This window comes from Pteropus alecto, unplaced genomic scaffold, assembly GCF_000325575.1.
Source record: "Pteropus alecto unplaced genomic scaffold, ASM32557v1 scaffold106, whole genome shotgun sequence".
In the NCBI taxonomy this organism is placed as follows: domain Eukaryota; kingdom Metazoa; phylum Chordata; class Mammalia; order Chiroptera; family Pteropodidae; genus Pteropus; species Pteropus alecto.
The window spans coordinates 1,166,731-1,188,593 of record NW_006442103.1 but is presented as its reverse complement, the minus strand read 5'-3'; the positions used below and the strand labels follow the sequence as shown (position 1 = coordinate 1,188,593).

General features: G+C 41.3%; 2 protein-coding genes and 1 non-coding gene across 4 annotated transcripts in view; 1 reads left to right on the top strand and 2 right to left on the bottom strand.

The window, feature by feature from the left end:
* Positions 1-15,788, bottom strand: part of GPLD1 (glycosylphosphatidylinositol specific phospholipase D1) — a 46,818-nt gene extending 31,030 nt beyond the window's left edge. Inside the window, exons 1-5 of one of the 2 annotated variants that reach the window (XR_439286.2) lie at positions 15,586-15,788; positions 11,098-11,153; positions 4,563-4,641; positions 1,201-1,298; positions 695-805 (exon numbers count right to left, since the gene is read on the bottom strand). Coding sequence is in view for 1 of the 2 variants with exons in the window: in XM_006919535.2 (XP_006919597.1) it covers positions 695-805; positions 1,201-1,298; positions 4,563-4,641; positions 11,098-11,153; positions 15,586-15,682 (441 nt within the window). In the remaining variant the exon portion in view is untranslated. The remainder of the gene's footprint in view (positions 1-694; positions 806-1,200; positions 1,299-4,562; positions 4,642-11,097; positions 11,154-15,585) is intronic. The other variant, XM_006919535.2, reaches the window with a different exon arrangement.
* On the bottom strand, positions 8,369-8,487 carry LOC112469157. Its single transcript, XR_003042480.1, has one exon. It is a non-coding gene; the product is annotated as a 5S ribosomal RNA (ribosomal RNA).
* Positions 15,789-18,227: 2,439 nt separating the features above from the next.
* ALDH5A1 (aldehyde dehydrogenase 5 family member A1) overlaps positions 18,228-21,863 on the top strand; it is a 35,305-nt gene continuing 31,669 nt past the window's right edge. The window contains exon 1 of the mRNA XM_006919534.3: positions 18,228-18,639. Within this exon, the coding sequence (XP_006919596.1) occupies positions 18,304-18,639 (336 nt within the window). The 5' untranslated portion in view covers positions 18,228-18,303. The remainder of the gene's footprint in view (positions 18,640-21,863) is intronic.

Here is a 21,863-nt window from a genome sequence, read left to right as displayed (position 1 = left end):
AACTGCTGAGGATGCATAGTGGATGGACTCAATTTTCAAAAAACCGTTTAATTTTATCATTTTATCTGTTAAAAGAAAGTGTATTGGCAGCTGAGTTGTATACTTAATGCCTGGTGGTAGGCAAAGCTACCATGGGCATTGCACCTAATAGAATATCCACAAAATCTCTACTGAGTACAAGTTTAAGCTTCTCACGGAATGGTATTAACATCAGTGAATGACCAGAGGGAACTTCCAGAAGCTAAGTCACCAGGTAAGAGCACAGTGTTCAGCTTGAGGCCATGGCATTTTCATACGGAAAATTAAAAAGGAAAAAAAAAACATATGGAACTATTACTTTAAATAGAACCAAGTAGTAGGAATTCATATTCTTATTAAGATCCACGGCTTGAATAAAACATAAAATTTCTAAAATATCGCCGTGACTAAAATAGGACATCACTCCTTCTGCTGTTTTCAGTGTGCCCTAGTTGTTCTGCCCACGCGGACGAACTTACCCAGGTACTAGGAAGAGTAAGAGAAATGAATAGGACGAGATGGAAATCTAACGAACACGCTCTGGGCAATAGATCTCATTTCCACATGACATCTGAATAACCTAAAGTTTTCCTTTCCATTAAAAAGGTCCAGTTCTGTCCTTGGGTATGACAGTTTCACTCTCATAATGCCGTTACCCGTAAAGACAGGTACTCACATCTCCCATTGTCCTGAGGAAGCCTTGTTCGATGCCCAGGCTGTGCCAGCTGACGTCCGCCACCATGTGAGATGCAATTCCAAACAAGAAAGCTACCAATTTCTCTGTGTCCTGCCAAATAAACAAGTTAGAGTGGTGTGTCTGGGTGATTTTTACAACACTCCTATAGAAAGTTTTAATAAATATGAATTTATTTCCATTATTGAGACTTAACAATAAATCAGGGGCAGGCACACTGTAGTGTCTGGTTACCAAAAACCACAAAAGACTTTTTGACATGTTTTGGAGTACCTTGGAAGAGTAATTACTATTGGAGCAAAATGACCAAGTGACAGACCTAAATCTTTAAAATAATTTATTCAAGTATTAACCAGCCATCTCCTGTGTCCCATGTACTATATTTGGCAATATAGGTACAGTGGTGATCGACCCTCGTAGAATCTGGGTGTGTGTGTGCAAATGGAGTCAATGCAGGTGCAGAAAAAGAATGAGAGGGCCATGCCTACCTTCTCCCAGGGGAGGGGGTAGTTCTCTCGGATATAATGAATGCTTGCGTTGAGAAATGGAGTCCAGTGAGTGCTTTCAGACACATCATGAAATTGTCCTGACAAAACAAAGGCAGAACTCAGGATTCTTTCTTAAAAAATAGGAGATTTCCAATCAAATCTTCCACCACCACCTGCTGAGTCCCTTCTCCTTCCCTCCAAGCCTCTTATTTTTTCTATGAATGCAAAGGAAGCCTCTAGAACAGAAGAGCCACCAAAAGAGAAAGTAACCTAAGCTGGCTCACGGCATCTCGTATCACCCGGGCTGCAACAGAGGCTGGAAGTTGGGTGTTTTTGTTGACAGGAGGTAGTTAATGTTTCTTTTTAATAATGATTATTACACAAGTAATAAAGGAACTGAAATCATCCATAATTGCATCACCCTGTGGTAACTACAATGAACATTTTGGTGTATTTACTTCTAATTGTCTTAAATAAGTGTCTAAACATGTATATACATATTTTTAACAAAATTAGGTTCATAACAGCATACAGCTTAAAAATTTTTTAAATTTATTTTTCAATTACAATTGATATAAAATATTATATTAGTTTCAGGTATATAACATAGTGATTAGTCACGTTACAAAGTGATCACCCCAATAGATGAATGGATAAAGAAGATGTGGTACATATATACAATGAAATATAACTCGGGCATAAAAAAGAATAAAATCTTACCATTCGTGACAACATGGATGGACTTAGAGGGTACTATGCTAAGTGAAATAAGTCAGAGAAAGAAAAAATACTGTATGATCTCAATTATATGTGAAATCGAAAAACAAAATAAACAAAATCCCCAGAAACTCATAGGTACAGAGAACAAATTGATGGTTGCCAGAGAAAGTTTGCGGTGCTGGGTAAAAAAGATGAAGGAGATTGGGAAGTAGAAATTGCCAGTTATTAAAACGATCATGGAGATGTAAGTATAGCATAGGGAACATAGTAATATTGTAATAACTGTATATGGAGTCTGATGTTTTCAAATCTGTGCCCTAAAAATAAAGACATAAACTGTGTTGTTTTTTTTTTAATCTTTTCCATCACATTGAGCCTCTCTAAAAATACAGAAGACAAAAGCAGATACACCAAAGACTTTTACGCATTTGAATTTATCATAATTGTTTTAAAATAGCACAGGCTCCAAGTAGCCTCTGAAGTGAGCTAATGAGGGTCCCAGGGTCCTCTTTATTCCCACAGGAGGGGTAGAAGAGACAGAACTGGCATCTAATTCTAAACCTCTAAATGCACAAATTCTTCACGGAGCGTCATGGGTCATGGGGGCAACCGAAAGCAACCCTTCAGAATTCAAATCCCTCAGTTCCATTTTTTCACACTGTCACTAAAGTTAACCTAACCCATTTTAAATCATTGGTTTCTCTGCAAATGATTTTCAAAGAAGTTGTAACTAAGAAATTTGTTCTCCTAGAGATAAAACTTACAATTCCTATTCCACAGAATACAGTACAAATCCAGAATTACATACATAAGAGTCCTTCTGACATACCTCCACTTAACCAAATACTAGGTTAACCAAAGTTCTTTGTTCTCTCTGTAAATCGTACTGACTGGAAGCAAAAGAAACCCCCCACCTGCACCCCAAGCGTGCTGGCCGCTATCCACAGGCACCTCTGTCCTGACAGCTGTGCTGTACTTATGGAGGGCAAGCCAGGTCTGCTAACTCTGCTTAAGCCAGTTGTCCTCATTATTATAATTATACAATTTAATTCAACATTAGATAAGCTGATGAAATATGAGTAAAAGAAACAAAAAGTTGTTTCTTTGGCAACAAAATATCTAAGTGCTTTTGAAAGATGCAATAAAAGTGAATCGCCAAAGATGGTATCTACTGTTGAAGTAGATATGAGACAAAGGTAAGATTTGAAAAAAATCACAAAAATCTAAGAAGACTCTGCATTCAAATTCCTTATAACATTATTTATTTTGTAATTCTTTCCAGCTGACTTTTTGGTTCATCAGTCACACACTGGTCCCAATCTTTAGAGCAGATAAGAAGATCCCTACTGCTTTATTAAAAGAAGGAAAATGCTGGAGTTTGTGTTCCTCTTCCACTCTTCTCAGAACCCTTATTATGGTGTGGTCTCTCTGTATCTAAAAATGGCATATGTTAAGCAATGTTTCTCAAATTTAATTGACAAAATAATCTTTTTTTCCTACAGCCTCCTGAATACATTTTGGGAAGTGCTAATTTAGAAATAATGGTTAGAAAGAGGGAGGACTGCAACAAGCAAGGAAAATAATAGAACCGAGAAATGATAGTTCACAGACTAAGATCGAAACAGAAAAACAACTTACAAATATGAAAATTACAAAAGCTTAGCTATCTTGGATCACCTGTAGGAACGAATGTCCCTAAACATTGCATTGATTCTTAAGGCATCACTGTATTTAACGATATGGGATAATGGCTCATGACTCCGAGATTCCAAAGATGGTTTACATGATGACCCACTGTGCTGGATGTCTTTCATTCTTTCTGCATATTCACTCTCTATCTTTCTCCACCCGGTGTTGTGCCTCTGAGGTGACCTGCTTACATTGGCTTCTTTGCCCTCTTGCTTTGGGTTTGGCCAATGGGGAGAACTGACAGGATATAAGAGAAAAGGAGGAAAAGAGGTTGGCATACTCATTCTCCCAAGCTTCTATTCTGTGGGGTCACAGTGGGCTGTGTCCCTTGATTGAAAATCCTGGCCCCCATAAAGAGACCTTCTCCAACAGCTCATTCTCTTTCTGCAGTTTTAGTCACTGCTCCCTCCCCTGCACCATCTCTTGCCATTTTCTTCCATCTTGTCCACACTTGTGTAACTGGCCCCCTTGTAAAACTCCCCTCCGATGACTCAGTTTGAGTGTGCATGCTGGGACCCTGACTGATACAACCTGTAACACTACCTTAGATTTGTATAACACTTGACAAAATAGTATGCATTCATGCCAACAAAAATCCAGTGAAGCAGCGAGCAGGCACTATTATGACTATGTTACAGACGTGGAAACAGACTCAGCATGGAAGTGACTTTTTCAAGGTCACATGCTAACATACAACATAGAAGGAACAAAAACTCAGGACTTTTGGTCTCTTTCAAAATGTTTTCTGCCTCAAAGCAGTTCAAGTGAAGGTTAAAGTTTTCAGAATTTCTATGCTTAAGCAGGTAAGTTTTGGGTAATAGAAAATGCAACTCTGAACTAAGTCATGGACCAACAATAGTGGAAAACAAAATGTGCTGTTATTCTTTGAGTCACAGAGATTCCTATTGACCAAGTAAAAATGACATCGTTTGGTTTGCAAAACTTCATCTTACCTCTTTCACAGATGCTGGGGTAGAACGCATCAGGAAACACGGTTCCAGCCTGATACGCATCCTGGTGTTCAGCTAACAACTGAGAAGCAGGAAAATGCAGAGATTAAGGGGGGAAGTCAACAGCTTGGGAAGAGCAGGTCCAGTCAACTTCCTTCAGTGAGATGCAGGAGTAATTTGGTTTGGGGGTGGGGAGATGGAAGGAAGGAGGAAGGAAGGCATAAATAATAAAATTCATGCATAATCCAACACAACACCTTACAATATGTAACTTCAGATTCTTTCCTACCAAACATGGGCCAATTAAGAAGTAACGAATATCACTTATTTGAATTTCACCTCCTCTCATTTTCTCTGTCCTCCCAGTCGAGCAGGATTTCCCTAAGGCTATTTCATGACCCAGAACTAGTGGGTATAAGATTTTCAATGATCCATTGCAAACCACTGAAATGATAAAAATACAGACATGTATACATACATAATGTATATATATACACATATATGTGTGTGAATATATATATACATATATCAGTTTATAGTTGCCACCTATGCTTTAGAGTAAGATTATGTCCTTTGTGCTTTAGGTGGTTTTGAAAAATCTGCTTTCCTTTTTTAAATGATATAAAAGTAGATGGTAGAGGTTTCTTTTCAGTGTGCTTCCTTGGCTGATTGGTTCACTCTACTTCATTCCAACCCTCTATGAGGTGCCCAGGCATGTGTGAGAGTCTAGAGAACAAAGACCACATTCCCGGCCTCCACTGCAGAGCTCATGTCTTCCTTTCTTGCTTCTTCAGCTGCATGCAGGGCTTGGTTTTCATGCAGCAGAGATGGAGAGGGCCCAGGTGTGTTCGCAGGCAGAGTGTCCAGGGCATCCATTTTGCTAGTAAGGAACAAGGTTGAGGTGATGAGGTCCCAAAGCCAACAGTCTAGGTGACTTCTTACTTTCCAGATCATGTAGGAGACAGTTGGACCTGGAATTAGCAGGTGGGGCAGTGGCTGTTTGACTGGGCACAGGTAGCCTGCCAGGCCAGTTCTGTGTGTGGTTGTGGGTGTCCTTTCTGGACCTGCAGCCTGGATCCAGCTCCTCCAGTTCTGTTTGTCAGCACTAAATTCTCTACCACTCGGTTTTGAGCTCCTCTCTCAGCATAAGCTATCCAGAAGGTTTTCCACCATCTGCAAGTGGACTCTGATTGACACAATGGGCAAAGTCAAAGCTTGGCAACCCAACTTTTTAATATTGCAATAAGGACATACAGCAGGGACCATAAGTGGAGGCTACATAAAAGTTCCACAAAGGACTCAAAACATAGGGAAATATAGTATCATCTGCTTTTTGTTGTTGCTTTTCCAACCAGTATGTATCCTATTCCCAGTCTTCTAGGCACAGAATCCCTCTCTCCTGAGGAGAACCCGTTCCATGCTGAGCAGGTGGGGTTGACCACATGAGTATGAGGCCAGCAAGTCCACTCTCACCACAGTGCTTGGCTCAGAGATGCACGTTGAACAGAAGTTTGTTTGGTTAGAACTTTCCCCAAGACCTCTCAGCTGGAGCCCTGGGGAAGATGCCCTCTTCTCTCTGGGGAGCTTAGGTTGGAGGCTGAGTCCTGCATGGGCAGTGTCTTCTACATGGAGAGAGATGGCACCACCTGGACTTCCAGCTCCAGCTCTGCCCCAGGGCTGTCAGTTACATATACTCAGAAAGTCTCCTTTTTTCTAAAGATAATTTGAGCTGGACTTGTCACTTAATAATAATTAATTTCACTGAATAGTTACATCATCAGCCACTGTTGTAGTCATTTTATATGTATCAAGACTTGTTGAATCTTAATCTCCTAGTGAGGTAAGTACAGTTATTTAACATGAAAACAGAATTCTGAAGTAAATTTTGAAAAGTAAATGTGTTACTAAACAGTCAGGAAAGTTCTGGGGGGAAAAATGTACAGAGGAAAGATGTATCCTTCAGGCATAAAAATGAATTTTTAAGCTACAGAAATAAAAACAGTACGATATCAGAACCAAAAGAGACAAATCAATAATACAGAAGAATGAATCAGACTCAAGCATACACAATCACTTAATGTATGATACAAAGGAATAAAGGATGGAGTAATTAATAAATGGTGTGAGCACAACTCTACTGCAGTGAATAGTCCACTTTTGCATGGGAATTCTAGGAGACACTGACTTGAAATTAACTTTACCAATGACAGGCCACTAGATCCCTATCATGCTTTATGCCAAAATCAGTACAAGATGAGTTAGAGATTTAAATGTCAAAAATGGAGCCATAAAATTAACAAGACAAAGTTTAAGTGTATAATTGTATAATTTCAGAGTAGGAATGATTTTTCTAAGCAAAAATACAGGCAGAAATCATCAAAGAAAAGACAAGAATCATCAATAGATGCTAAGTTTAATGAGAAACAGGATATTTACATTACCTCAATATATCTCTCCACAAAATATTTACTTGCTAATTAATTAAAAAGTAGAAAATACTTAAACTTTCCAGCACAAAAATGTGACAAATACCATCTCAACCAAGAGATAAAAATGAACATTACTAGGACTTCTGTTTCCAGATGCACTTTTCCTTCCTCTTATTGCTTAGTACAGTAAAAAACAACAACAACAAAGAAACCTAGGTATAGTATATAACGTGAAGGTAAGACCCTCTGAAAGGTGAAGGTAAGTATGCAAATTAGCCAGGAAACGTGGGATGGAAGAATAACACTGTGGTGAGTTCTCCGGGTGTTCTTTTTGCTCATACATCCCAAACTGGATACTGGAAGAGCCACAAGGCTATCTAGAAACCCCAATGGGTGTAGATCCCCCCAACAAAAAATAGCCATAGGACCAGGAGAGGGGAAGGCTGCAAGACAGAAAACTTTTAGACAATAATCTCTCTACTCTAGCTGAACATCACAGAAAAACCATGGCCCTGCACTTACCCACGTCACCTAAGGCTGAGTGGGGAGCCTGGATCTTCTCCTCACCAGGCTGTAATGAGGTGCCCAGCTCCCCCATTGAAGTGGAGTCAGCCTTCATCCCTGCCATTCTGCCCCCATCTCTCCCTCTCAGTGTCAGTGGAGACCATGAGGAGAACAAAGACATCCAATCCCAACTGGCGGTAGTAAGGCGCCTCTCCCCTCCTCTCTGGGGTGGTGTCAGAAGAGGCCTAGGGGAGATCAGGACATTCCTACCACCCAGTAGTAAGAGGATATCTTGCCCTCTGACATCAGTAGAGGCCGAGGTGAGGAGCAGGTATTTGGCACTCTTGCCCCTCTCAACCAGGAAGGCATCAGTGCAGGCCTGGTGAGAAACCTTTACTTCTACCCAGTCAGCAGTTAGGAAGCAATGTCCCTTTACCACTTCCCCTAATGAAGTGTTATCAGAAGATGCCGACTAAATCAGGTTTAAATATGACCCAGAGTCTCTTAATCTAATACCCAGAATGTTAAGGTATCGATCAAAGACCACTCATCACACCAAGAACCAGGAAGATCTCAAAAGGAATAAAAACAATCAACAGATGCTGACACTGAGAAGCAGAAATGTTAGAATTATCTCACAGATATTTTAAAACAGCCATCATAAACATGCTTTAGCTGACAATAATGAACACACTTGAAACAAACTAAAAAATAATAATAAAATTGAAGTCTCAGCAAAGAAATAGAATATATGAAGAAGAACTGAATGGAAATTTTATTTTTAAATTTTTTTTTTTTTAGGCGAAGCAACCCTTGGTTGAGCTCACAGATTGCAAGGACCTTGTCAGCTTACAATCCTTTATTTTTTATTTTTTACACCTACAGCACCTGGTCTTCTTAGGTGGTCTCCCATCGAAGTACTAACCAGGCCCAACCCTGCTTAGCTTCCGAGATCAGACGGGATCGGGCTTATTCAGGGTGGCATGGCCGTAGACTCTGAGTGGAAATTTTAGAACTGAAAAATACAATAGCTAAAATAAAAGTTAACATCACCAGAAATGGTACAGGTTGACATTGTGTACTTTCCAATACAATGCAATGAGAAGAAAACATAGCATTGCTTCGATGTTTTACAAACATTTATCTGCAGAGGAATACCTTCAGGGGAATCTAATCGTCATGAACCATCAGACAAAATCAAATTAAGGTACATTCTACAGAGTTACTGGACTGTACTTTTCCAAAATATCAAGGTCATTAACGACAAGGCAGGCCTGAGGAACTGTTTCAGGTTGGAGTAGATTTGAGGGTACTGACAACTAAATACAACAGATCTTGAATTGGTCCTGGAACCATAGAGGATATTATTGAGACAACTGGTAAAATTTGAATGAGGATTGGGTCATAGTGTTATTTCAATGTTGATTTCCTGAATGTGATTATTATACTGTGGTTACACAGGAATGCTCTTGTTTTCAGGAATTACACAATGATGTGTTCAAGGATAATGAATACCATGTTAGGTACTAACTCTCAAATGGCTCAGGGAAAAAAATTCAACATGTATAGAGAGAAAAGGCAAATATGATAAGTTGTCAACAATAGGAGAAACTGGGTAAAGGATATATAAATAATATTTGTCTAATTATTTCAACATTTCTATTGGTTTTAAATTATTTCAAAATAAAAAATTAAAATAGGGAATTGATTGAATAAATAATGGTATATTTTGTGTAGTAAGAAAAATGTAATTGTTAAAAATTAGTCTGAAGATCTCAATTGACATGGAAAGATATCTGATAAAGAAAATGAAAAAAACAAGTTAGAAAATAGTATGTAGAGTATAATTATTTTTTGGAAAAAAAATTGCTAATAAATGCAAAAAAAAATTACTGGAAATATATCAAGCAAAATGTTAACATGGTTGTCTCAGGATTTTTTTTCTTACGATGAGTTATCAGTTTTATAATCAGGAAAGACAAAACCTGTTCCATGGGGTGGGGAAGGAGGAGCAAGGCAGAGAGAGGACGGTAACCAGCCAGGTAACTACCATTGCTATAGCTTCCTGGTTAACACACCACATTCCATGTATTCTTTAGAAAGAGAATGACTATCAGGGCAATAATGACCATCAATGTGAGATCTGCTTGGTCCTTACAGTTCTCATAAATTGATTAATGTTCTCACCTTTAGGCATTATTCCCTTATTAGTTCGGATAGTGTAAGTCAAAGTCTTTAAAGTGTAGAACCCCCTGGATGTTTTAATGAAAGAAAACTCTGGAACCAGCAAAGTTCAGACCCCGAAGGTACAGAGCATGCCAAGATATTGCCAACCTGTGGGGATCCATCCATATAGCCTGCTAGCATCCTCCAGGCCACTTCCCACTATATCATTTTACCAGACTGTACCAATGAGCCCAGAGGTCACCCAAGAGTAGGTTTTGGTAGAGAAAAAGAGAAACTGCAGATTCCCACATATGAAGATATCAAATAGATCATCAATCTTTGAGAAGGGACTGAATGATAACATTATAAAAGGTAAAGTAACCCTTATCTGTCTTCATAAGTCAAAGCGGGGAAGGGCGACGTACTCAAGGCACCTGGTCCTTTCCAATGACATCATTGTGTGGATTAAGACCAATGCTGAGGGTAAGAATCTGTGTCCATTTACCAGGTTTTAAACTAAGCTAATGAGACAAGCTTGAATCCTCTACTAGAAAATCACTCTGCACACAGTCAGGATTAGGTGTTTGTGGTGTTCATGTCATGAATTAGGCAGATTCTTCCTTCTCCTCCTCTCTGTCCTGCCTACTTTCTATCAGAGTCAAAGAAGATGACAATCAATGAAATATAAATGCTATTTTTCCCTAGAGGTCCTCTTACACTGGTGAGTGAGGCAGTTAAAACTAATGACTAAAAGTGGTTTGGAGGTATAATAGATTTCAGTTATTTCACCATCTATACTGCATTATCAAGATTTACTGGTAATAATTTGATTCAATTCCAGTGTCATGAGAGAATGTTAACCACTCTCATCAAACTTACTCAAGTATTTAAGAATCATTTTTGTCACAAAGTATCATCTAGCGATAGAACAAGAAAGAGTATGTAGGGCCAAAATGAGTTCCACTAATTTGGGCATGGGTGAAGGTAAGTCATCAGATAGTGCAACCAAGAATATGGTAAGAGGAGACATTGGAAGGCACATCTCAAAGCATATTTCTGAAAAATGTTTCCTTCTCCTTGTAGCGATACAATTCATATGTAACACAAAGAGACAGGAAGTGGAAAATAAGTGATTTATCTCACTTATGACCTCTTTTTATAAAAACAAAAAAATGTACCACTTAAAAAAATTCCCCCTCCAATGATTTTTCAAACTATGATTCATATAATTAAAATATTTCAATGACTTTATTTAAATTATATATATATAATTCAAGTATTACTGGAGGGGACATATATCTTTTAACCCAAAATATTAATGGATTGCAGAAATATAAAAATGACTCTTAAAATTACTGTTTAAATATGTTAGGACCTTTGTGTGGCACCTATAAAGAAAGTTAATGCTCATGGAATAAGAGAAAAATCAAAGTTCATACCTCTTTGTAGTTAACGTTCCCATCCTGAAGGTGGAGAAACTCTAGAGCTCTGTGTCCTGAGAAAAATAAACACATAAATCAATAAAGTTCAACTATAGCTGAAAACAGAACTTCATAGGGGTCATCTTAAAAGTACATAATTTTATGGTTGTAACTGTCAAGGAAGTGCGAAATGAAAATTAGATTTGTACAATATTTATATAACAATGTAAATACATTAAATATGTTATAATAATACAAATAACATTTTCATAATGATTTAAAGTTCCTGTTTACCTAGCTCTGGGACCTTGGCTAAGTTACTTAACTTCTCTAGTTCTCAGTTCCTTCATATGTAAAATTAAGTAAATAATACCCACCTTAGGAGTTTGTTGAATCACAGAAAATAAATGCTATGACAAGCACAATGGCTGACACATAGCAGTGGCTCAAAACACAGAAATCATCGTCATCATACAACAATATAGTCATCATACCTCAACAACCCCTCATGATAAAGCCAAGTAGGAAACACGATACAGGGCCTAAACCATGGACTAAACCAATGATTCTTAAATGCTTTTTCATCATTGGACTACTTAAAGAGAACAACAAAAAGTCTCACAAAGCTACCTACTACAGAATTCTAAAGAATCCACTAAAAAACTGTTAGAACTGATAAATCAGTAAAGTAGGATACAAAATTAATATTCAGAAACAATTGTATTTTTATACATCAATAATGAACTGTCAGAAAGAAAAATTTAAAAATCAATCTCATTTATAATTGCATCAAAAACAATAAATATCTAAGAATAAATTTACCAAGGAGGTAAAAAACCTGTACTCAGAAAATTATGTCATTGAAAAAACTGAAGATACAAATAAAATAGAAGCAAATATCGTGATAGCAGGAAGAATTAACATTGTTAAAAGGGTCGTACTACCCAAAACAATCTATAGATTCAATGCAACCCCTATCAAAATATCAATGGCATTTTTCACAGAACTAGAACAAATAATTTATTTGAAATTTATTTGGAAACATAAAAGACCCCAAATTGCCACAAAAATCTTGAGAAAGAAAAACATTGGAGGTATCACACTACCTGATATCAAACTATACTACAAGGCTATAGTAATCGAAACAGCATGGTAATGACATAAAAAAATCAATAGATCAATGGAACAGAATAGAGTGTGCAGAAATAAATCTACTCCTATATGCTCATTTAATCTGTGACAAAGGAGACCAGAATATACAGTGATGTAAAGACAGTCTCTTTAATAAATGGTGTTGGGAAAACTGGGCAGATACATGCAAAAAAATAAAAATGAAACTGGACCACCTTCTTACACCATACACAAGAATAAACTCAAAATGGATTAAAGACTTAAATGTTAGACCCAAAACCATATAACTCCTAGAAGAAAACATAGGCAGGAAATTCTCTGACATTACTTTTAGTAATATATATATTCTTTACATATCTCCTTGGCCAAGGGAAGCAAAAGAAAAAAATAAATGGGACTACTTCAAACTAAAAAGTTTTTCCACAGCAAAGGAAACCCCCAACAAAACGAAAAGACAACCTACTGAATGAGAGAAGGTATTTGCCTATGATACATCTGATAAGGGGTTAATATCCAAAATTTATAAAAAACTCACACAACTCAACACTAAAAAAATCCAAACAATCCAATTGAAAAATGAGCAGAGGACCTGAATAGGCATTTCTCCAAAGATGACATACAGATGGCCAATGGACATATGAAAGGATGCTCAAAATCATTTATCATCAAATAAAAGGAAATTAAAATCACAATAAGATATCACCTCACACCTGTCAGAATGTCTATCATCAATCAGTTAGAAAACAACAAGTGTTGGAGAGGATGTGGAGAAAAGAAAATCCTTGTGCACTGTTGGTGAGATTGCAAACTGATATAGCCATTATGAAAAACAGTTCGGACGTTCCTCAAAAAATTGAAAATAGAACTATCTTATGACCCAGCAATTACACTTCTGGGTATTTATCTCCCCCAAAATAAAACAATAATTTGAAAAGATATATGCACTCCTATGTTCACTGCAGCTTTATTTACAATGGCCAAGATATGGAAGCAGCTTAAGTGCCCATCAATAGACAATTGAATAAAGAAGAGGTGGTACATATATACAATGGAATATTACTCGGCCATAAAAAGATAAAATCTTACCATTTGCAACAATATGGATGGACCGAGAGGGTATTACACTAAGTGAAATAAGTCAGACAGAGAGAAAAAAAATACCATGTGATTTCACTTGCATGCGGAATCTAAAGAACAAAATAAACACACAAACAAAACAAAAACAGGCTGATAGATACAGAGAACTGGTGGTTGCTAGATGGGAGAGGGGATGGGAGGCTGGCGAAGGGATTAAGCAGCAAAAATTGGTAGTTACAAAATAGTCACAGGGATGTAAAATACAGCATAGGGAATGTAGTCAATAATATTGTAATAATTATGTATAGAGCCAGGTAGGTACTAGACTAATCAGGGGGATCATTTCCTAAATTATGTAAATGTCTAACCACTATGCTGTGTATCTGAAACTAAAATATTGAATGTTAACTCTAATTAAAAAATAAAAAATGTTAAAAAAAAAAAAAGGCCACTTGCTTCACCCACATACCCACACAAGACGCCCACACCCTGAATCTTCTTAGGATTAATAGGAAAATGAATATTCCTTGTGAAGAGAGTTTCAAAAGTGATATCTTATTTCTATTGTGAATGACATCCAATTTTTAAATTCATACAATAAAAAAAGCTACTACTATAAGCATTAATACCATCAGAGACCTGTTTAGAGCCCACACAAATTCTGTGCATAGGATTCCGTGATTTACAGACCCTAACCATGGGATGAAACCCGTTCTAATTAAGCAACTCATATAAATGTCAGCCTCCACACAGGCCCTATGTAAGAAGTGAAAACGTAAACCAAGATATTTATAAAATCATCTAACTTATTACTAAATAAATGTTGACATTTTAGTCTCTTTTTATATAAAAATTGCAGATTAGGAGTTGCTTTCATTATGTCCACATAAACATGTGTGTTTACTATATTGATATATTAATATATGTTTAATATATTATCTATTAATATAGTTAATCTATTAATATATTAGAACCTTTGGCACCTACTGAAGAAAGGCAAGCAATGATCTGATTTCGTTAAACTGTAATAATTTTTTTTACTTATTTCATGTCTTAATTTTTAAACTGTAAGGACTAAAAATTTGAAAATTCTCATTTTTTTCCTCTTTGGCCCACTTCTTTAGTGTTAGCAATTTCAATTTCATAGAACTTAGACTTGGAAGAATTCATGAATAAGTCCAACTCCATCATTTTACAAAGAATAATTGAGAAAGAAAGTGAATTACTCAGAGTTATCCATGTAGTTTATAGCAAAACTAGTGTTAGACTAGGTCTGACTCTCTTTTCCATTGATTCCTGACTCTCTTTTAGGAATAAATATTTAGTGGAAAGAACACTGGACTAGCTGTCAAGACTTGTAATTCTAGGATCAATTTCCTCATTTGTAAAATAAAGGAACTGGACTCGGTGGCCTCTACTGTCTCTTCAAATTATAAAATTCTGCGATATGATACTTGCCCACCAAAGCTCAATATCTAGGTCTAATTTGCACTGATAAATTCATATTTTATTTGTAATCTTGTTTTGCTTTGTATCTTCTGGATGTAGCATAATTATAAAATATTATTATTGTTTTCATCTAAGCTAAAGAAGACCTATTGTCAGGTACATCTGAAATTAATGTGAAAACTGCTGAGGAATGTAAGCATATCTAATCATATTACAAACTGGCTCACATTTTCCAAAAACATATTACAAATACACTTTATACAAGAACCACATCTTGGTGCTACCCTTTACCCAATTCCAGATCACTTTGCCTTCACGCCTGAGCTCATGGGCATTGGTAAACCGTATCCCAGTTCTTCCTAACTCCTGTCATCATTCTGGGCACCTCTAATGCCAGGGACCACTCAAACTCCCTTTCTTCTTTGACCTCCCTGAAACCAACTTTAAAGTCACCGGAGACCCACTCCCATGGCCACATGTGTCCCTTTACATGTACTTAAAAATATAAAACAACTTAAATTCCTCACTCCCACCATATTTCACCCATTTTTCTCCTCTCCCACTCTATCAGTTCTTCTGCTTTGTGGCGACTGCTGGTTTACCCAGCTCCTCACTATCTCCCCACTCAGAGAAGCCCGCAGGACCCTCTTGCCACGTTTCTTTTCATTGACCCCACCCTGGCAGTCCCCACTCCTGGACAACTCCAGTCCTGGCTTTCTCTCTGCTGCCTAGTGGCTCAGCACAGTAGGGGAACTAGTTAGCCACACAAGAAATAAATTTCTAATCTTTTCCTTAATGTTTCTCACAGATTTAGTGCCCTTAATACCATGACAAGGCACCGGCACGTACCTATTTCTATGTGTGTTGAAATTCCACACGGCGAGCCTCTGGGGCACAGAGAGCCCAGCACAATCAGCAGGCCAGACCAGAACCTGAAAGCAGACATGCTGTCATCACTCACTGCTCTTCCGGTGATGGAAACTGCTCGGAGCCGTCAGCACTGAGATCGAAATCCAGGTCCAGACCCATCACTTTCCCTCTAAGCACGTCACTGACACGAAAACCAAGCCTCATTTCAAAATAATATCATCTGCCAGTGTAGTTAACTATTTACTGTTTAACTTCACTAGAAGAGCAAACACACTGCATCTGGGAGAGAAAAGCAGTGAGAAATGCCTCCAGGAAGCACAGCATCTTCTAACCGAGGTTTCCTCTGCATTTCTAATATGAAATTTGTAGAGACACAGCAAAGTCACCTCCAAATATCCTTTGCTCTCTTAAAAAAATAAAGCCTCAGCTGTCTTCACTGAGAGTCAATAGATTGGCCTGCCTCACCTTACAAGGGCCAGTGGCCCGTGCATCCTTTCCACACAAGTATCAGCTAGCCTTGCTTGCTGGCCTCTGAGCCTCAAGTGTTGGGAAGGCTTTTATGATAATCAGCTGGAACTGGCTTCTCTTTCAGTGTTTGGCAACAGATACTGACACTTGTGTGAGATTACACAAGAGCAGCCACTCCTGGTCTCTCTTCTCCTGCCTGTTCCCATAGGCTTTATCCAGAGGCTGTTGCACAGTCAGATTCCTGCAGCCCAAGCAAAGATGCTGACCCCACTTACAAGGGTTGGGTCAGGGGATAGATTTAGGAAAAAGAAAAAGGGATTCCAAAAATCCTAGGTTCAGAATATATGTCATGAAGTATCCAATCTATAGCACTTAATCCATGGAAAAAATTAGATTGAACACTTCATGGAAATGATCTTAGAGTTCAAATTATGCATATTATTTATTAAAAGCAAGAAAGGAGATCCTAAAAGAGTGGGAGGAAATGATATGCATTCTCAGGTTAGCCAAGTGGAAGAGAAGACTAGGAGATGGAATGATTTGAGACCCTTAGTCATCTACCAAGCTTCTTCTGTAACCTTAACTCAGTCACTTGCAAAACCCCAGAATGGGAATCAGGCAGCCCTGCCTCAGCCCTGGGGTGTTAGGCTCAGCTGCTTTGAGGCCAGAAGCCATAAACTGATACGTTTTGTTTGGCTAAGAGGGTGTTTCATAAACTTAGGTAAATTAGCATTGAAATTTAGATTTCTAGCTCTCTTTAAAAAAGTAAGAACTAGCCTGATGAACTGACATTTCCTTGTAATATGACTAGTGGCTGGAGCTGAGAAGCCAGTTCCTAACAGGCCACAGACTGGTACCGGTCCAGGGCAGGGGCGGAGTTGGAAACCCCTGCGAAACCGGCTCTTTAGACCTCTCTCATGAGGCAGTAGGTGGAAACATGCCAGCTCCTCAGGCCAGGGAGCGATGCCCACCCTGGCCACCTCTGCATCAAGGTTGCCTCTCCCTCCAATTCCTTACATAGAATGCAGAACGAAATAGTGACTTCACACAGAAAAAAGATTAAAGTCTGCTTGTTCCCACTCCTGCCAAAGATGATGGACTCAAGACTGAGTGACACTGACTGAGAGCAGAAAACAAAGTCAAAATGTAAAGTACTGCCTTGGCATTTTGCAAATGAGAACCGTAGATCTTAGAAAAAGAGGAAGAGCCACAGGCTCTGAAGAAGCCAACAGAGGCTCTCAGTTCAGTGGGAGTGAAGGAGAGATATGTAAGACTAGAGATCCTACATCAATGCGCAGAGCTGGGCTTTATGTGAACCCACAAATTCCAGGGCAGGCCTGCTATTTTCATTTTTATCCACATTAAAGTTGTAGCTTCTCGGCTGCTTCCGGAGCTTCAGGCCAAGTGCCACTGCGATTATACCTCGCTTAATTCGATTCTGATAAATGGTCCCGCTGACTAGTTAGCAGCCTATCTTCAATCTTACTAGCGGCTTGACCTGGAGCATCTAGTATGACCTTGAGCATTGTCCTAAATTGCATGTGGCAACCGCACTTTGCATTAGTCATCTCACTACAAACCTTCTGTTCCATTTCCCAGTGGGGAGGACTGGGTTAAGTAGGCAGCTAAGGGCACACGGCTTGTTGATCACAGATTCTAAGTTTGGATCCAGGTCTGTTTGTCTCCAAATGTGGCGCCCCTGCTCTAACTGTTGGGGAGAATACTCAGACACAGCCAGAGAAGCATCCAGATGGCAGGACTCAGAGCCACCCTCCACTGCTCAGAGCCAGCGCCCACATCCTCCGAGCTCAGAGCAGCGGGGACCAAGGACTGTAATCGAGCCCTTAGCAGCCGGGCCCACACTGCAAATCCATGGACCAAGCACACATCCCAGTAGCGGGGATGTCAGTTTTGGGGGTTGGGGGAGAGGGAGCGGTTTTCCTGCAGCGGTCAGGAGGCTCAGGAACAGTTGTACAGAGCACTCGTGGGGGAAGGTGACAATCCACAGGCGCATCCCCACCTTAACCCTAACTCCTTCCCAGGCACCAGAACAGCGCTGCACTCGCACAAGCTGAGCCTTGCGTGGCTGCGCAGTTCGCGGCAGAGGGCGCTGCTCCGCGTCTCGGCGACCTGCAGCCGGGTCCCCGCGCCCCAGCGCGTCCCCGACCCTCGCTCCTCCTGCTGCCCCGACGCGCGCTCGCTTGCCTCCTTCCCGCCGCCGCCGGGGCCATGGCGACCTGCTCTTGGCTGCGGAGCTGCGGCGCCCCGCGCTACCCTCTGGTGCGTCCCCGCCGCCGTCTCCTCCCGCGGCCGGGCTGCTGGGCGTCTGGACGGGCCCCGCTCCGCACCTACGCCCCGGGCCCAGGCGGCCTGCCCGCGGCGCTGCTGCGCAAGGACAGCTTCGTGGGCGGCCGCTGGCTCCCGGCTGCCACCGCCTTCCCGGTGCTGGACCCGGCCAGCGGCGCCGAGCTGGGCTGTGTGGCTGACTGCGGGGCAACAGAGGCCCGCGGCGCCGTGGACACCGCCTACAAGGCTTTCTGCAGCTGGAGGGGCGTCTCCGCCAAGGTGAGTGCGTGCCGGGGCCGGGGGCATTGCTGCAGTGGAACCGGCCCCTCTCCTCTGTTCTCCGGGATACTTCATGAGGAAAGTCACAGAAATAAGAGATGATCAACAAATAAGTCTGGAGCATGGGCTTCGTGCCGGATAGAGGAGGCCATACACGAACGTGTACGGTGTGTCAGTGGCTCTTCAGAGCGTCTGAAGTACTCCTAGGCTGCAGGGAGACCATGCAAGACACAGCTCCTCGGTCTCCGGGAAGGCTGGGCTTGAGTGTCCTGGACTGGCTAGAGTCATGACATCGGGAATGGGGAGAGCTGTAGAGAGAGCTGGGCCAGGGGAAGTCCAGATCCTTGCTCCAGGTTTTCAGTCTGAATAGAGAAATACTGCTGTTAAGTGACAGAGACCCTGGGGAATTGGGGGTGGGGAGATGTTAGGTCAGGAGTGTAGAGTAAGAAGAAAACTATTTAGAAGATTTGCCTCCTCCTTTTATCATATGGCACCTGGAGCCAGCCTAGTGAAGTAGTTTTACACCCTGTCCTTCAGTATCCTCCCTCTGGAGACACATCCAGCAAGGAGGTCCAAGAGGGAGTCTTAACATTCAGTCACACTTCAGATTTCACTGATCGCCTCATGCTGGAGGTGCTTGGGGTCCATCAGTCAACAAAAGAGATTCCTGTCCTTATGGAGCTCGCATGGGGTTGAGGGGCAGAGGGGAGATCTAACCTGCAAATGGAATATGGGATCTAAGCAGATAAGGATGCCAGATGAGAGGAATGCTACAGGGGGTTGGGCCAGAGGGAAGGGGCAAGATACAATACCGTGTGGACAGGTGCATTAGTTTACTGCCATAGAGCACCACAGACTACGAGGCTTAACCAACAGAAATTTGTCTCACAGTTCTGGAAGCGAGAAGTCTAAGATCAAGGTGTTGGCAGGGCTGGTTTCTAAGGAGGTCTCACTCCTTGTCTTGTCGTTGACTGTATTCTGTCTTCGCATGGTTTTCCCTCTGCTTGTCAGTGTCCTAACTTCTTGTAAAGACACCAGTTATATTGGATTAAGACTCACCCTAATGACCTCACTTAACATTACTAATCTCTTTCAAGACTATCTCTAAACAGTCACTTTCTGAGGTCCTGGGGGTAGGACTTTAACATATGGCTTGGGGAGGGGTGGACACAATTCAGCTCATAACATCAGGGGAGGCCTCACTGAGGATACAAGATGCAAAGACTAAGGGAAGTGAGGGAACTCAGCAAAACTCCCGAGTCAGGGAGATGCCTGATGCACTTGCAGACCAGCAAGGAGATGCTTCAGTGGACTGACAAGGGACAGAGGTATGGGACAGGAGGTTGCAGAGATAATAGGAGGGGCTGGATTGTGTGGGGCACAGCCATTCTAAGGACCTGGGTTTCACTTGCAGGGAGGTGGGGCTCCAGTTCAGGGTTTTAAGCAGAGCTGTGACCTGATTTGCATTTTGAGAGGCTGCTCTGGCCTCAGTGCTGAGACTTAAGGAGGGCGTTAGTGGAGCATAGCAGTTAGGGTGTCATTGCAGTGACTCAGGTGGGAGGTAGTGTTGGTTGGAACTCAGGTGGTAGCAGTAGAGGTAGTGAAGCGTGGGCTGATAAAGAATACATTTTGAAGGTAGAGGTAACTGGATCCCCTGATGGATTATTATAGGGTGTGGGAAAGAGAGGTGTCAATAATCATCCAGAGCTTTTGGCTAGAATACCTGGGGACATGGGGGAGGAGGTGAGAGGAACAGCATAGAGATGAGAACTCAGAGCTGTGTTGGAAACATTGAGTCTGAGATGTTAGACACACGAGTGAGGATGTGAAGTAGGCAGTTGGCTACGTGAGTCTGGGCGCTTGAAAGGAGCCCCAAGGGAGAGATGTAAGTGTGTCATGCATGCACATTCACAGCTATAGGATAAGGAGACTCTAGGGAGGGAGTGGGGTGAACTGAAGGATGGGCCTTCTGGCATCACCACTGGGGCCCACAAGTGTCAAGCCTTCATACAGTAGTGTCACAGGTGTCCAGGGAGCTCTTCCGGCCCTGTCTCTGCTTCAGTGATTGTTTGGTGCCACAGGACTGGTGTTGAGACCTGTCACTGACTCTGCACTATCATCTGTTCAGATCTGTGCCCTAGACCATTAATGTCAGTCTGTCTTACAGAAGCTTGAGTCTTCTCAGGGATTCTTCTTGAAAGGATCTTGGAGCATCTTACTAAGAAAGTGGTGGAATCAGCTTTCCCTAGGAAGATGGGTCCACCCCTGGACTAGTGGATGGTGGGGCGCAAACGCAGCTGGGAAGGCAGCTCTCTTGCCTCCAGGCCTTTGCTGCTCACTGTCCACCCCACAACGTTTCCTGCTCCCTTCTCTTGGACCATTCACATCCCACCCATTCTTGGTCTAGCTCATGTGTTGCTTCTCCCAGTCAGCCTGTGAGACCACACAGCCTTCCCGTCTCTCTTCTCTGAACCCCTAGCACGGTCCACACGCCTTGTCGTGTGCTTCCCCTTGACACCTTGGCGTTGCCTCACGTCTTTTTTCTCACATGTTTGATGAGCTCCTTTTTCCTACCTTGTGAACCCTGAAGGACTTCATGGAGAGAAGCGAGTTATTTACTGACCACCTCGCAAGCTAGTGCCTTAGTTTCCTTCGGCTACTGCAACAAATTACCACAAATTTAGTGACTTAACACGACACAAATTGGTTCTCTTACAGTTCTGGGTTATTATAGGGTGTGAGGGCTGAGTTCTTTCTGGAGGCTCTCAGGGTTTTCTTTGCCTTTTCCAGCTTCTAGAGGCTTCCTTGGTCCAACTTCTTAAGTCTCCTACCTCTCTCTCTCCCACCCATCTCTTAGTGATGGCATTGGGCCCACCTGGATGATTAAAGATCATCGCCTCGGCTCAAGATCCTTAACTTAATCCCATGTGCAAAGTCTCTTTTGCCTGGTAAGACAACATTCACAGGTTCCAGGGATTAGGATGAGGCATCTCTGAGGGCCGTTATTGTGCCTGCCACAGCTGAGGCCTGCTTTTGGTGCCTCACCTGTGTTTTGTTTAGTCCTTTCTATGGTCCTGTGAGGTAGACACTTGATGTTATGCATGAAGAGACTGGCTGAGAGGAGCTTGTAGCTCACCAGCCATCATTTTACTCCTGCTTGAGTGGGGGATCTGGAACTGGAGTTCCACGTGTCTCTATCCACTTGAGCCTCCCAGGACCCCTGT